The following is a 16566-nucleotide window of genomic DNA, read 5'->3' as shown; positions in this document are numbered from 1 at the left end:
TCCTCCATGTCTCCTGATGTACTGGCCTGTGTCCTGGTAGCGCCTCCATGCTCTGGACACTACGCTGACAGACACAGCAAACCTTCTTGCCACAGCTCGCATTGATGTGCCATCCTGGATGAGCTGCACTACCTGAGCCACTTGTGTGGGTTGCAGACTCCGTCTCATGCTACCACTAGAGTGAAAGCACCGCCAGCTTTCAAAAGTGACCAAAACATCAGCCAGAAAGCATAGGAGCTGAGAAGTGGTCTGTGGTCACCACCTACAGAACAACTCCTTTATTGGGGGTGTCTTGCTAATTGCCTATAATATCCACCTGTTGTCTATTCCATTTGCACAACAGCATGTGAAATTGATTGTCAATCAGTGTTGCTTCCTAAGTGGACAGTTTGATTTCACAGAAGTGTGATTGACATGGAGTTACATTGTGTTGTTTAAGTGTTCCCTTTATTTTTTTGAGCAGTGTAAATAAAATTATTATTATAAAAGACCAACGTTTGCATAGAAACGTTATATCACTGGTACTGATACCAAGTAAACAGCAAGCTGCTTTTATATTGTTATTAAAGTATTGTCACAAAACTCACAATTATGCATAACCATAAACGTTAATTCATTTCAACTCAACTTTTTTTCTTAAAGGAAAAAACCACGCTGTTGAAACAAAAGAAACGAATTGAATATTTAGGTAATGCCATATTACTGCCACTAGGTGGCAGCGTACGTTGTGTCACACGCCGCACAGAGCCCTCTTGGTTGTACAGAAAGTGAATGTAAACAGGAAGAGCAGCGCAGGAGGAGGAGGAGGGGCTGATAGCACAGTCACAGAACAGCAGCACAGCAGTAGCAGCAGCAGCAGCAGGCTGGTTGGGGTAGGTGCACGCGCTTGAGAGACGGAAAAGGTCCCTTAGCCCACTTGATTCTAGCATCTACCGTTCCCAAGAAGCTGTGGCTGGTCTTGATGCCTCTACCTGTTCCCTTTCATGGCAGTCATTGTTTACCTTTATAATTAACTAAACTATCACCATGATGTGCTTATCCTGTGATTGAGGCATAGCGTTATTATATGTCCTTCACTTCTAAGTTAATTACTGTTTAGTCATCCACAAAGCTTTGCCTGTTTCCCCTTCCTGTAGGCATCTCTGCCATTCACCAGCTGCAGCTCCTGCCTACAGCACCTTCTGCATTATCCTTCCTGAAGGCTGCATCCTGTGACTGAGCACCCCAATTCCCTCCCCCTGTGTTCCGCCCTCTCTTCAGGCTGGACCCCCTCACTCAGTCAGTCATGCTGCTGCTGGCCGCTGCCTTCCTAGTGGCATTTGTGCTGCTCCTGTATATGGTGTCTCCGCTCATCAGCCCCAAACCCCTGAAGCTGGCAGGTGCACATGTGGTGGTGAGTACTGTCTGCCTATCATGAGCCGTACAAGTTATTCATAAGCTAGTGGCAGTGTGAAAGGCTGATTTATTATCTACTACTGTAGATCTAGTTTATTATGTAATTATTCCTGCCTACACCAGGTTTAGAATGAAAGCTACATAGCGCCAGCAGCAAGGGTCCACTAAAGTTTGAAACACTTCATAGTTTTGTTTTATCTTTGATAAATGCAACCTTTTTATAGTTGTCTAATACTGTAATAGGATAATTTGCCATGAAAGTGGGTTAATTGCAGCAACAGTGAGGCGTTTTTGTTTGGCTTTTACCAAAGAAACAAAAACAAACTAAATAAATTTCAGGACTGGTACATTGTGGCCGGGAAGGCAGATCGGTTGCATGGTGGTTCGTATGCAGGTGTGCGTTCAGAATGTCAACATTGTTATATTGACAGTCAATGTTAGGGAGTGGACTGGAAAGCTGCATCGTTGGCATGCCGACTGTCGACATTTAACATGTTGACATTCTGTACCACACCCCACATGCGTGAGACTTGCCTTGGCTGTCAGAGAAAAACAAAGTAGCAATGTGCTGCGGAGCTAGACAGTCCTGCAGTGTGTTTGTTGCTAGGGGGAAGAACTGCTGCATATCTTATATCATGTGGTTAGAGGTGGAGCCTTAGCACACAGAGCAAGTACGTGCTTCAGTGCCCCCTCCCGGTACTGAAGGGCACATGGGATGGGCTGTGGCCAGCATTGGGGAGGAAGGATTAAAAAAAAACGAAAAAAAAACCAAACGATGGCATTGTTGGGCTGGGGCATGAAGGGCTCGCTAGTTTAATTGCAATTGTAGGGGCCTAGGAAAGCGTACAACAAATTTCTACGATTCCTACTATTTCAGCATGCCACCCCCCTTCCTCTTCCTTTTTTTTTTTTTTTTAAATTCATTAATCTTTTATTGTTTTTCCTTTTTCTTACAAGCAAAGACATACCAACCAAATAAATAAGGAACATAATGGCAGGTATAGAGAAACGTGCAGTATATAATCAAAGGTATGGGCAGGGAATTGACACAGAATATAGAAACAGGAGACACCATCTACTGTAGGTCAGGATATGCAATACACCTTAAATAGAACAATAAGAAAAAAGGCACATGAGGCATAGAAAAACACAAAAGTAGTGGCACTGTAGACCATAGGTAAACACTCGCATAAGTATATATTATAAGATACCAAAGATACCTGCCAGGCATATAGACAAAACATATATTGCTCCCATTGGTTTTGTGTACTTTTATCCTTCTGTCACTTTATACTAATGCTCGGTCACCCTATATATCTTGGGTTTTTCTTTTTTTATTATTTTCATTATTTTTATCCCGACTTATTGTTCATTTCTGTTTGTGCCGTACGCATATCACTGCGATAGCTGATGTTAACTGCGTAGGATCTATAATATTCTTAAACAGTGGGAGAGCTCGGCTTCACCTAGCTCAGATCATTATTATATATTGCCCTCCGTCAGTTATCCATGTGCCTTAATATCCGTTGGTGAGGGAGGGTTGGCTACTTAGGGTAGTTGAGAGAGGGACGGGGTTTTAGGGTTCCTAGTATACCTAAGTTGGGGGTAGGCTATACGGGGTGGGGGGGTTACTGGGCAAGTAGTTAATGGGGGGGGGCTTATGGGGATCCAAATATACCTAGGTTGGGGTTAGGTTATACAGGGTGGGGGGGTTCTGTGGTGGATTATTTTGGGGGTTTTTGTTTTGTTTTCGATAAATGTTGCAGAGATAAACTAATGACCTAAGATAGGCTAAGTCTGGCTCTCCCACGAAAGGATACAGCGTTCCTCCCATATAGCATACTAAGCAGTATATACACGTATACGTAGCATAAATAGGAGAAAATTCGACCAAATCCAAAATACAGATAATAAAGATATACAAATAATAAAACAAAAATACTAATAACAAAGATGAGAATTAATCCGGCCAGGCCTCCACCGCATGCAGTAGTACAGTATCAGTCTTGTCTCCGATTATCCAAGGATAGACACATCGGGGCAGAAAGTACGAAAAGGATAAATCCAGGAACCTCCCGCCAGTGCGGGAACGGGCAGAAAAGTACACGAAACATGGGAATAAAGGACCTGAAACGTCACCACCGGCATCAAAGGTGCAGCACGGATCTTCAAAAAGCCCATAATGGAGTCCTGACATCCACGAACTGAGGCAGTATCTATAGCAGTTGGACTCGCATCCCCTGAGAAGGAGAAATCTAGAAGCCGCGACGGCATGTCATGAGCATGGACTGCAGTGACAGAATTCAAAGGCACAGCTACCACATCTCCGAGCTTCGTAAGGAGCCTCTGTGTAGAGACAAGAATTGCCTGAAGGACTTGCTGCATAGAATTAGCCATCGGTGAGTTATGAATACAAGCCAAACAGGAGGCCAGTGGCAAGATGGCGGCGGCTAGCACACCACCAGAGCCTACCAATAGACCTACAGCGAGAGCCACTAACCAGATGACCACAGAAGCAGGGAATCACAAGGAGACACAGCAGTAATGTCGCGCTGTCCAGGGGTTAATGCAGAACAGGGGAACCGGAGGGCAGAGGCCAGAGCCGCAGGTAGAAGGAGAGCTGTAGCGGGACACGTGGCAGCTTCACAGCAGGAGACCCGGCATACACTCACCCGGGCACAGGCAGGGGCTGACGGAGCTCACACCGGCACGCTTCCGGCTTCAGATCCACACTGCTGCAGGAGGTATGGAGACATGCGGCATGCAGGTCAGCGACCGGATAGCACGGGGAGACTGGAGAGCGCTGTCTCAGCAGGCCCAGGATCTCCGCACACATAAACGGCCCGGCCGCAGCGGGAGAGGGACGAGCGGGTCCCAAAACAACACAGGGGCTCCTTCACACCTTTAGGCAGGCATTGGGGTGGTTTTCGGGCCCAGGGGGGGACACAGGATAAGAGAGCAGGATATTAAAGCTGGAGAGACACACAGCCTGTGTGCTACTCTATGTCCGCCGAAGCCACGCCCCCCTTCCTCTTTTACTTGACTATGCGCTCTCAAAACCAAAATGGTATGCATTGCCTGTTGTGATCCTCACCCTTACCTTTACACACTTACTTTACACAAAACAGCAGCCATACACAGAATTACACAATGTGCAGACACCCTAAAGACATTCAGTAGTAGGATGCACCGTTATCTCCTCTGTTCACTCCTTGCCACGCACTGTGCATAATGCCACCTCCTGCACATGGGGCAGTAGGCACACATAGCAGTCTCCATTTGTCTTGCACACTGCACCCTCCCCATGACTCCACAGTCCCATGACTCCACACCAGTGCTCTCACCTAACACCACATCTCATGCCTTGTGCAGCTGGCTGTGACGGCCTCTCTTCCTCTCCCTGCCTTTCAGGAACTTCTCCAGACCCCTGTAGCTGACCTCCACCTCCCAGGGACACATTGCAGTGAATGTGACGGTGCTCAGGGAAGCCTGGCTCTCCCAGACATGTTTGAAGGAATGAGGCACAGAGGTCAGGAGGGGCCACATGTACATATGAATAGCTGCACCCCCTGTTTTAATAGCCACCTGACACTTCTCTCCTCGCGTCGCGCACCCCATGTACTGGATGTACTGAAGTCGTACCTGTTGTCTGTTATTATCAACATGTAAGAAAATACAGATGACCCCATTCTGGTGCCTCAAACAGCCACACAGCCACCGGTGCCCGGAACACATGCTCCACCCATGCTACTCCCCTGCATATAGATGGTCATATCCCTTATAAAATAAACTTCCTATTCTTACTTCCCCATCACTGATTTTGCCTTGTAATTGATTGCTGCTTTAAAAATATGGGCATACTCTCCGGAATTACTGCACAACCTGCACCTCATAGGTGAAACTTTGGCGCTATTGTGGGGCAGATTTCCAATAGCAGCTGCTAAAAAGAGCGTAGTCAGGTCTCTAGAAAATGCAAGGAAATAGAATACACAATAGATATGTATATAGCAGCACTGCAATGATGGACAGTAAAAACTGACGCATTTTGCTGTTCTCTGACCGCTTTATCAAAAGTCCTTTGATAAAGCTGTCAGAGAACAGCGAAACGCGTCAAAAAAGGGACCCCCTCATCCCCGTCAGCAGGAACCCCGTTGTATGCACAGCTTCAACCACTATTGGACACTATCCTGGCTTCAAAAAAACTGTACTCAAATGGACGCCGCATTGCTATAGTGAGGACATCCCACCCATAGAACAACTGGATGTGGACAGCAACAATCCTCCAGTGGTTGGACTTGATAACGTTACCTATAATTACAAGCGCCATAAATAAGAACTCAGTCATTAATCCTTTCAGGAACGGTCCATATCCATTGGAACAGGCACCACTAGGTGGTCCTGCATAATCGTACGGGGTCTTTTGAGGAGTCCTGGTCACATATGTGTTTTTTTATGAATGGTTTTATCATGAGTTGTCATTATTAAGTTGATTTCTATTTTGCTAATACAGTTTTTACTGTCCGTCACTGCAGCGCTGCTATATACATATCTATTGTCTATTCTATTTCTTTACAACCTGCACCTCGCAGGCTATTACATAAGCCCCAAAGTGTCTGATCCCATAGTTGTATTTTGGCAAAATTGTTTGCTTTGGTTTGTAAAATGGCATCTGCACAATAATTGAAGATGTACTGTTTATCTGTATACTGTATAGTATATTTGTCAAATGGGAATTTAACCCTATTTTTTTCTTCATATTTAGGTGACAGGTGGATCCAGTGGTATTGGAAAATGTGTTGCTATTGAGTGCGTTAAACAGGGCGCTTTTATTACTTTGGTAGCTCGTGATGAGGTAACTACATTTTAATCAAAGTTAGCATTAAACTTTAGGTAACCAGTGCTTGGTGGGGCCCTACAACATGCAGATTTTGCTTTGTTCCTGAATTGTCAGTTCTCTACTGCAACACAACTGCACTGTATTGGGCAGGGTCGGTATATTCAACATGGAAATAAGAGCCATTACGTACATTCAAGTGTAATACTGAAGCAGTATACACCGTAGTGGCCAACTCATGTCAGAGGTGTACACAGAAGTTATTACTGTTCTTACCATTTATCTAAAGCCTCAACGTTTAGTAGTTGTAGCAGCCAAAGGAAACCCTCTATCATGGGGATAAAATTAAAATCTAGTGCCATACCTCATGCGAGTAGTGTGCACAGTCCCCCCACCCCACCCCCTCCTTTCATGATTTAGGTTGTTCATAGAATAATTAATTCTGACTCTTCATGTAGTCTGCAACCATAAAGGACCAGTCCAGGATATACCGATGTCATATGCGAATAATCATTTTCATATTGCTGAGGCAAGAGGTCAGTACTGTGTACACTACAGGCAGGCAGATGGATAACACTGTGTACAATGACGTCCTGGGGAATCTCCTTATTGATTATATTGCAGTCATGGCAGTATCTTACAATGCCCATCAAAATGACCCATTATACCCAGTAAAAATGCTCTGCTCTGGAACATATTTAATTATTGCAGCTAGCTGGACTAAATGTTTAAAACTCAAACTTTGTCAAAGACTATGTATGCCAGGTTATTGCAATAGTAACATCCATGGAAACCTTTGGGGAAAATGGCATCTTGTAGTGAATGTTGTGGGTATGGGTCATTAGGTCGACAAGATTTAGGTCGCCCGCTATTGGTCAACATGCACTAGGTCGACAGGGTGACTAGGTCGACTGGAACAAGGTCGACATAAACTTTTTTTGGTGTTGTTTTCTTTGTAAAGTGACGGGGAACCCCAATTAGTGCACCGTGTCCCCTCGCATGGCTCGCTTTGCTTGCCATGCTTCGGGCAAGGTGCATCGCTCCGCTACCGCTGCGCTCGGCATAGGTTACCGTTCCAAATTGTAGTCTACGTGGATCGTAAAGTATGAAAAAAAAATATATATATGTGAAAAACTCATGTCGATCCTTTTCCATGTCGACCCTATGACCATGTCGACCTAGTGCATGTCGACCCAATGACTGTAAGACCATGTTGTAGTGTTTGGCACTCAAAATGTGGGCGGATTACTGTATTTTCCTTTATATACTTGCATGCGGTAATACTGTCTGTACAGCTGTCATAGGCCATACTGTGTACTGGATACTGGCAGTGAGCAACAATAATATTCAATGAAGGGTGTAATGTGTACTAGCATGGAACACATAGTGTTCTGACACGGCCCTATGCTGCATACTGGGCTTTGTATTTGGTTTCCTCGCTGGGGAACACCGAAAGCATAGGCAATATAGGCTCCAACTAGACACTGGTACTTTAAAAAACAATAAAAACTAAATGGAACATTGCCTTTGTTCCTCCCATTTGTATATCCACATCCTAAGTGCCCATGGGACATGATGTTTTTCTTTTGAACTGCATTGGCAGCCAGTACAGTTTGTCTTTTCATTCCTGTTGCTCTAGGTCTTTTGAACTTGCTGCAGTTGTCCTCTTACTAGACTGTCTGCACAATTGGAGCAACCGAGGAGGTTTTAAATATTGAAGTTCAGTGGGTCTTTTTATGTATTTATGTTTTCTCTAACGTCCTAAGTGGATGCTGGGGACTCCGTCAGGACCATGGGGAATAGCGGCTCCGCAGGAGACAGGGCACAAAAAGTAAAAGCTTTTGGACCTAGGTGGTGTGCACTGGCCCCTCCCCCTATGACCCTCCTCCAAGCTCAGTTAGATCTTTGTGCCCGGCCGAGAAGGGTGCAATCTAGGTGGCTCTCCTGAGCTGCTTAGAAGTAAAAGTATACTTAGGTTTTTTTATTTTCAGTGAGTCCTGCTGGCAACAGGCTCACTGCAGCGTGGGACTAAGGGGAGAAGAAGCGAACTCACCTGCGTGCAGAGTGGATTGGGCTTCTTGGCTACTGGACATTAGCTCCAGAGGGACGATCACAGGCCCAGCCATGGATGGGTCCCGGAGCCGCGCCGCCGGCCCCCTTACAGATGCTGAAGCAAGAAGAGGTCCATAAATCGGCGGCAGAAGACTTTCCTGTCTTCATAAGGTAGCGCACAGCACTGCAGCTGTGCGCCATTGCTCTCAGCACACTTCACACTTCGGTCACTGAGGGTGCAGGGCGCTGGGGGGGGGGGCGCCCTGGGAAGCAATGAATTTACCTTTTCTCTATCGTCCTAAGTGGATGCTGGGGTTCCTGAAAGGACCATGGGGAATAGCGGCTCCGCAGGAGACAGGGCACAAAAGTAAAGCTTTTACAGGTCAGGTGGTGTGTACTGGCTCCTCCCCCTATGACCCTCCTCCAGACTCCAGTTAGATTTTTGTGCCCGGCCGAGAAGGGTGCAATTCTAGGTGGCTCTCATAAAGAGCTGCTTAGAGAGTTTAGCTTAGGTTTTTTATTTTACAGTGATTCCTGCTGGCAACAGGATCACTGCAACGAGGGACAGAGGGGAGAAGAAGTGAACTCACCTGCGTGCAGGATGGATTGGCTTCTTGGCTACTGGACATGAAGCTCCAGAGGGACGATCACAGGTACAGCCTGGATGGTCACCGGAGCCACGCCGCCGGCCCCCTCACAGATGCTGAAGCAAGAAGAGGTCCAGAATCGGCGGCTGAAGACTCCTGCAGTCTTCTTAAGGTAGCGCACAGCACTGCAGCTGTGCGCCATTTTCCTCTCAGCACACTTCACACGGCAGTCACTGAGGGTGCAGGGCGCTGGGGGGGGGGCGCCCTGGGAGGCAAATGAAAACCTTTAAAAAGGCTAAAAATACCTCACATATAGCCCCAGAGGCTATATGGAGATATTTACCCCTGCCTAAATGTACTAAATAGCGGGAGACGAGCCCGCCGAAAAAGGGGCGGGGCCTATCTCCTCAGCACACGGCGCCATTTTTTGTCACAGCTCCGCTGGTCAGGAAGGCTCCCAGGTCTCTCCCCTGCACTGCACTACAGAAACAGGGTATAACAGAGAGGGGGGGCAAAATAAATGGCAATATATTAATATAAAAGCAGCTATAAGGGAGCACTTAATCATAAGGCTATCCCTGTCATATATAGCGCTTTTTGGTGTGTGCTGGCAGACTCTCCCTCTGTCTCCCCAAAGGGCTAGTGGGTCCTGTCTTCGTATAGAGCATTCCCTGTGTGTCTGCTGTGTGTCGGTACGTGTGTGTCGACATGTATGAGGACGTTATTGGTGTGGAGGCGGAGCAATTGCCAAATATGAGGATGTCACCTCCTAGGGGGTCGACACCAGAATGGATGCCTTTATTTGTGGAATTACGGGATAGCGTCAACTCGCTTAAGCAGTCGTTTGCCGACATGAGGCGGCCGGACACTCAATTAGTGCCTGTCCAGGCGCCTCAAATACCGTCAGGGGCTGTAAAACGCCCCTTGCCTCAGTCGGTCGACACAGACCCAGACACAGGCACTGATTCCGGTGGTGAAGGTGACGAATTAACCGTATTTTCCAGTAGGGCCACACGTTATATGATTTTGGCAATAAAGGAGATGTTACATTTAGCTGATACTACAGGTACCACTAAACAGGGTATTATGTGGGGTGTGAAAAAACTACCAGTAGTTTTTACCGAATCAGAAGAATTAAATGACGTGTGTGATGAAGCGTGGGGTGCCCCGATAAAAAAACTGCTAATTTCAAAGAAGTTATTGGCTTTATACCCTTTCCCGCCAGAGGTTAGGGAGCGCTGGGAAACACCTCCTAGGGTGGACAAAGCGCTAACACGCTTATCAAAACAAGTGGCGTTACCCTCTCCTGAGACGGCCGCACTTAAAGATCCATCAGATATGAGGATGGAAAATATCCAAAAAGGTATATACACACATGCAGGTGTTATACTACGACCAGATATTGCGACTGCCTGGATGTGCAGTGCTGGGGTAGTTTGGTCAGAGTCCCTGATCGAAAATATTGATACCCTGGACAGGGACAATATTTTACTGTCGTTAGAACAAATAAAGGATGCATTTCTTTATATGCGTGATGCACAGAGGGATATATGCACACTGGCATCACGGGTAAGTGCTATGTCCATTTCGGCCAGAAGAGCTTTATGGACGCGACAGTGGACAGGCGATGCGGATTCAAAACGGCATATGGAAGTTTTGCCGTATAAAGGGGAGGAGTTATTTGGAGTCGGTCTATCAGATTTGGTGGCCACGGCTACAGCCGGGAAATCCACCTTTCTACCTCAAGTCACTCCCCAACAGAAAAAGGCACCGACTTTTCAACCGCAGCCCTTTCGTTCCTTTAAAAATAAGAGAGCAAAGGGCTATTCATATCTGCCACGAGGCAAAGGTCGAGGGAAGAGACAGCAACACGCAGCTCCTTCCCAGGATCAGAAGCCCTCCCCGGCTTCTACAAAAGCCTCAGCATGACGCTGGGGCTTCGCAAGCGGACTCGGGGGCGGTAGGCGGTCGTCTCAAGAATTACAGCGCGCAGTGGGCTCACTCGCAGGTAAATCCCTGGATCCTGCAGATAATATCTCAGGGGTACAGGTTGAAATTAGAGACAGAGCCACCTCGCCGTTTCCTGAAGTCTGCTTTACCAACGTCCCCCTCAGAAAGGGAGACGGTTTTGGAAGCCATTCACAAGCTGTATTCTCAGCAGGTGATAGTCAAGGTACCTCTTCTACAACAAGGGAAGGGGTATTATTCCACTCTTTTTGTGGTACCGAAGCCGGATGGCTCGGTAAGGCCTATTCTAAATCTGAAGTCCTTGAACCTGTACATAAAGAAGTTCAAGTTCAAGATGGAGTCACTCAGAGCAGTGATAGCGAACCTGGAAGAAGGGGACTTTATGGTATCCTTGGACATCAAGGATGCGTATCTCCACGTTCCAATTACCCCTCACACCAGGGGTACCTCAGGTTCGTTGTACAAAACTGTCACTATCAGTTTCAGACGCTGCCGTTTGGTTTGTCCACGGCATCTCGGGTCTTTACAAAGGTAATGGCCGAGATAATATTTCTTCTTCGAAGAAAAGGCGTATTAATTATCCCATACTTGGACGATCTCCTAATAAGGGCAAGGTCCAGAGAACAGCTAGAGATGGGTTTAGCACTATCTCAAGAGGTGCTAAAGCAGCACGGATGGATTCTGAATATTCCAAAATCCCAATTAATGCCGACAACTCGTCTGCTGTTCCTGGGGATGATTCTGGACACAGTTCAGAAAAAGGTTTTTCTTCCCGAAGAAAAAGCCAAGGAGTTATCTGACCTGGTCAGGAACCTCCTAAAACCAGGAAAGGTGTCTGTACATCAATGCACAAGAGTCCTGGGAAAAAATGGTAGCTTCTTACGAAGCAATCCCTTTCGGCAGATTCCATGCAAAGGGATCTGTTGGACAAATGGTCAGGGTCGCATCTTCAGATGCACCTGCGGATAACCCTGTCGCCGAGGACAAGGGTATCCCTTCTGTGGTGGTTGCAGGAGGCTCATCTATTGGAGGGCCGCAGATTCGGCATGCAGGATTGGATCCTGGTGACCACGGATGCCAGCCTGAGAGGCTGGGGAGCAGTCACACAGGGAAGAAATTTCCAGGGAGTGTGGTCGAGCCTGAAAAAGTCTCTTCACATAAGCATTCTGGAACTAAGAGCAATCTACAATGCTCTAAGCCAGGCGAAACCTCTGCTTCAAGGAAGACCGGTGTTGATCCAGTCGGACAACATCACGGCAGTCGCCCATGTAAACAGACAGGGCGGCACAAGAAGCAGGAGGGCAATGGCAGAAGCTGCCAGGATCCTTCGCTGGGCGGAGAATCACGTGATAGCACTGTCAGCAGTATTCATCCCGGGCGTGGACAACTGGGAAGCAGACTTCCTCAGCAGACACGACCTTCACCCGGGAGAGTGGGGACTTCATCCAGAAGTTTTCCACATGCTATTAAACCGTTGGGTAAAACCAATGGTGGACATGATGGCGTCTCGCCTCAACAAGACACTGGACAGGTATTGCGCCAGGTCAAGAGATCCGCAGGCAATAGCTGTGGACGCGCTGGTAACACATTGGGTGTACCAGTCGGTATAGGTGTTTCCTCCTCTGCCTCTCATACCAAAGGTTTTGAGGATTATACGGCAAAGAGGAGTAAGACTAGTGGCTCCGGATTGGCCAAGAAGGACTTGGTACCCGGAACTTCAAGAGATGGTCACGGACGATCCGTGGCCTCTACTTCTGAGAAGGGACCTGCTTCAGCAGGGTACTTGTCTTTTTCAAGACTTACCGCGGCTGCGTTTGACGGCATGGCGTTTGAATGCCAGATCCTAAAAGGAAAAGGCATTCCAGAAGAAGTCATTCCTACCTTGATAAAGGCAAGGAAGGAAGTCACCGCGAAGCATTATCGCCGTATTTGGCGAAAATATGTTGCGTGGTGCGAGCAGCGGAGTGCTCCGATGGAGGAATTTCAACTGGGTCGTTTTCCTACATTTCCTGCAATCAGGATTGTCTATGGGTCTCAAATTGGGATCTATTAAGGTTCAAATTTCGGCCCTATCAATATTCTTCCAAAAAGAATTGGCCTCAGTCCCTGAGGTCCAGATTTTTATCAAAGGAGTACTGCATATACAGCCTCCTGTGGTGCCTAAGGTGGCACCGTGGGATCTAAATGTAGTTTTAGATTTCCTCAAATCCAATTGGTTTGAACCACTAAAGAATGTGGATTTGAAATATCTCACATGGAAAGTGACTATGTTACTGGCCCTGGCTTCGGCCGGGAGAGTATCTGAACTGGCGGCTTTGTCTTATAAAAGCCCTTATTTAATTTTCCATTCGACATAGGGCAGAGCTGCGGACGCGTCCGCATTTTCTCCCTAAGGTGGTATCAGCGGTTCACCTGAACCAGCCTCTTGTAGTGCCTGCGGCTACAGACGACTTGAAGGACTCCAAGTTGTTGGACGTTGTCAGAGCCTTAAAAATATACATTTAAAGGACGGCTGGAGTCAGAAAATCTGACTCGCTGTTTATACTGTATGCACCCAACAAGTTGGGTGCACCTGCTTCTAAGCAGTCGATTGCTCGTTGGATTTGTAACAAAATTCAACTTGTACATTCTGTGGCAGGCCTGCCACAGCCTAAATCTGTTAAGGCCCATTCCGCAAGGAAGGTGGGCTCATCTTGGGCGGCTGCCCGAGGGGTCTCGGCATTACAACTCTGCCGAGCAGCTACGTGGTCAGGGGAGAACACGTTTGTAAATTTTTACAAATTTGATACCCTGGCAAAGGAGGACCTGGAGTTCTCTCATTCGGTGCTGCAGAGTCATCCGCACTCTCCCGCCCGTTTGGGAGCTTTGGTATAATCCCCATGGTCCTTTCAGGAACCCCAGCATCCACTTAGGACGATAGAGAAAATAAGAATTTACTTACCGATAATTCTATTTCTCGGAGTCCGTAGTGGATGCTGGGCGCCCATCCCAAGTGCGGATTATCTGCAATACTTGTACATAGTTATTGTTAACTAATTCGGGTTATTGTTTAGGAAGCCATCTTTCAGAGGCTCCTCTGTTATCATACTGTTAACTGGGTTTAGATCACAAGTTGTACGGTGTGATTGGTGTGGCTGGTATGAGTCTTACCCGGGATTCAAAATCCTCCCTTATTGTGTACGCTCGTCCGGGCACAGTACCTAACTGGAGTCTGGAGGAGGGTCATAGGGGGAGGAGCCAGTACACACCACCTGACCTGTAAAAGCTTTACTTTTGTGCCCTGTCTCCTGCGGAGCCGCTATTCCCCATGGTCCTTTCAGGAACCCCAGCATCCACTACGGACTCCGAGAAATAGAATTATCGGTAAGTAAATTCTTATTATTTGGCAAAAAATACATCACATATAGCTCCTGGGCTATATGGATGTATTTAACCCCTGCCAGTTTTCCAGGGGGCGGGGCCTATCTCCTCAGCACACAGCGCCATTTTTCCCACACAGCTCCGCTGGTAGGAAGGCTCCCAGAATCTCCCCTGCATCCTGCACTACAGAAACAGGGTAAAAAAGAGAGGGGGGCACTTATTTGGCAAAATAACAGATATAAGCAGCTATAAGGGATAGACACTTATTGTAAGGTTGTCCCTATACATATATAGCGCTCTGGTGTGTGCTGGCAAACTCTCCCTCTGTCTCCCCAAGGGGCTAAGTGGGGTCCTGTCCTCTATCAGAGCATTCCCTGTGTGTGTGCTGGGTGTCGGTACGTGTGTGTCGACATGTATGAGGAGGAAAATGATGTGGAGGCCAAGCAATTGCCTATAATGGTGATGTCACCCCCTAGGGAGTCGACACCTGAATGGATGGCCGTAATTAAGGAATTACGTGACAGTGTCGGCACGTTACGAAAAACTGTTGACGACATGAGACAGCCGGCAGCTCAGTTAGTGCCTGTCCAGGCGTCTCAAACACCGTCAGGGGCTATAAAACGCCCGTTACCTCAGTGGGTCGACACGGACCCAGACACAGACACTGACTCCAGTGTCGACGGTGAAGAAACAAACGTATTTTCCAGTAGGGCCACACGTTACATGATCACGGCAATGAAGGAGGTTTTGCACATCTCTGATACTGCAAGTACCACGAAAAGGGGTATTATGTGGGGTGTGAAAAAACTACCCGTAGTTTTTCCTGAATCAGAGGAATTGAATGAAGTGTGTGATGAAGCGTGGGTTACCCCCGACAAAAAACTGCTAATTTCTAAAAAATTATTGGCACTATATCCCTTCCCACCAGAGGTTAGGGCTCGTTGGGAAACACCCCCTAGGGTAGATAAGGCGCTCACACGCTTATCAAAACAAGTGGCGTTACCGTCTCCAGAAACGGCCGCCCTTAAGGAGCCAGCAGATAGGAGGCTGGAAAATATCCTTAAAAGTATATACACACATACTGGTGTTATACTGCGACCAGCAATCGCCTCAGCCTGGATGTGCAGTGCTGGGGTGGCGTGGTCGGACTCCCTGACTGAGAATATTGATACCCTGGATAGGGACAGTATTTTATTGACTATTGAGCAATTAAAAGATGCATTTTTATATATGCGAGATGCACAGAGAGATATTTGCACTCTGGCATCAAGAGTAAGTGCGCTGTCCATTTCTGCCAGAAGAGGGTTATGGACGCGACAGTGGTCAGGTGATGCGGATTCAAAACGGCACATGGAGGTATTGCCGTATAAAGGGGAGGAGTTATTTGGGGTCGGTCTATCAGACCTGGTAACCACGGCAACGGCTGGGAAATCCACATTTTTACCTCAAGTCACCTCTCAACAGAAAAAGACACCGTCTTTTCAGCATCAGTCCTTTCGTTCCCATAAAGGCAAGCGGACAAAAGGACAGTCATATCTGCCCCGGGGTAGAGGAAGGGGAAAAAGACTGCAGCAGACAGCTTCTTCCCAAGAACAGAAGCCCTCTTCCGCTTCTGCCAAGTCCTCAGCATGACGCTGGGTCCTTACAAGCAGACTCGGGTACGGTGGGAGGTCGTCTCAGAAATTTCAGCGCGCAGTGGGCTCACTCGCAAGTGAACCCCTGGATCCTGCAAGTAGTATCTCAGGGTACAAATTGGAATTCGAGACGTCTCCCCCTCGCCGGTTCCTGAAGTCTGCTTTACCAATAGCTCCCTCTGACAGGGAGGCGGTATTGGGAGCCATTCACAAGCTGTACTCCCAACAGGTGATAATAAAAGTACCCCTCCTACAACAAGGGAAGGGATATTACTCCACACTGTTTGTGGTACCGAAACCAGACGGTTCGGTGAGACCGATTTTAAATCAAAAATCTTTGAACACTTATATCAAAAGGTTCAAATTCAAGATGGAATCACTCAGAGCAGTGATAGCGAACCTGGAAGAACGGGACTATATGGTGTCTCTGGACATCAAGGATGCCTATCTCCATGTCCCGATTTGCCCTTCTCACCAAGGGTATCTCAGGTTCGTAATACAGAACTGTCATTATCAGTTTCAGACGCTGCCGTTTGGATTGTCCACGGCACCCCGGGTCTTTACCAAGGTAATGGCCGAAATGATGATTCTTCTTCGAAGAAAAGGCGTATTAATTATCCCTTACTTGGACGATCTCCTAATAAGGGCAAGGTCCAGAGAACAGTTAGAAGTCGGAGTAGCACTATCTCAAGAAGTACTACAACAGCACGGGTGGATTTTAAATATTCCAAAATCG

General features: G+C 47.3%; 1 protein-coding gene across 2 annotated transcripts in view; it reads left to right on the top strand.

Moving 5' to 3' along the window:
• The first annotated feature begins 782 nt into the window (after positions 1–782).
• The window catches only part of KDSR (3-ketodihydrosphingosine reductase), a 130463-nt gene continuing 114679 nt past the window's right edge, over positions 783–16566 (top strand). Inside the window, exons 1-3 of one of the 2 annotated variants that reach the window (XM_063923017.1) lie at positions 783–872; positions 1137–1393; positions 6158–6247. In XM_063923017.1, coding sequence (XP_063779087.1) covers positions 1286–1393; positions 6158–6247 — 198 coding nt within the window. In that variant the 5' untranslated portion in view covers positions 783–872; positions 1137–1285. The remainder of the gene's footprint in view (positions 873–1136; positions 1394–6157; positions 6248–16566) is intronic. The other variant, XM_063923018.1, reaches the window with a different exon arrangement.

The sequence above is a fragment of the Pseudophryne corroboree genome, chromosome 5 (assembly GCF_028390025.1).
Source record: "Pseudophryne corroboree isolate aPseCor3 chromosome 5, aPseCor3.hap2, whole genome shotgun sequence".
NCBI classification, from domain to species: Eukaryota; Metazoa; Chordata; class Amphibia; order Anura; family Myobatrachidae; genus Pseudophryne; species Pseudophryne corroboree.
The sequence above is the reverse complement of the archived record's forward strand: the minus strand, read 5'-3'. Positions and strand labels throughout refer to the sequence as shown.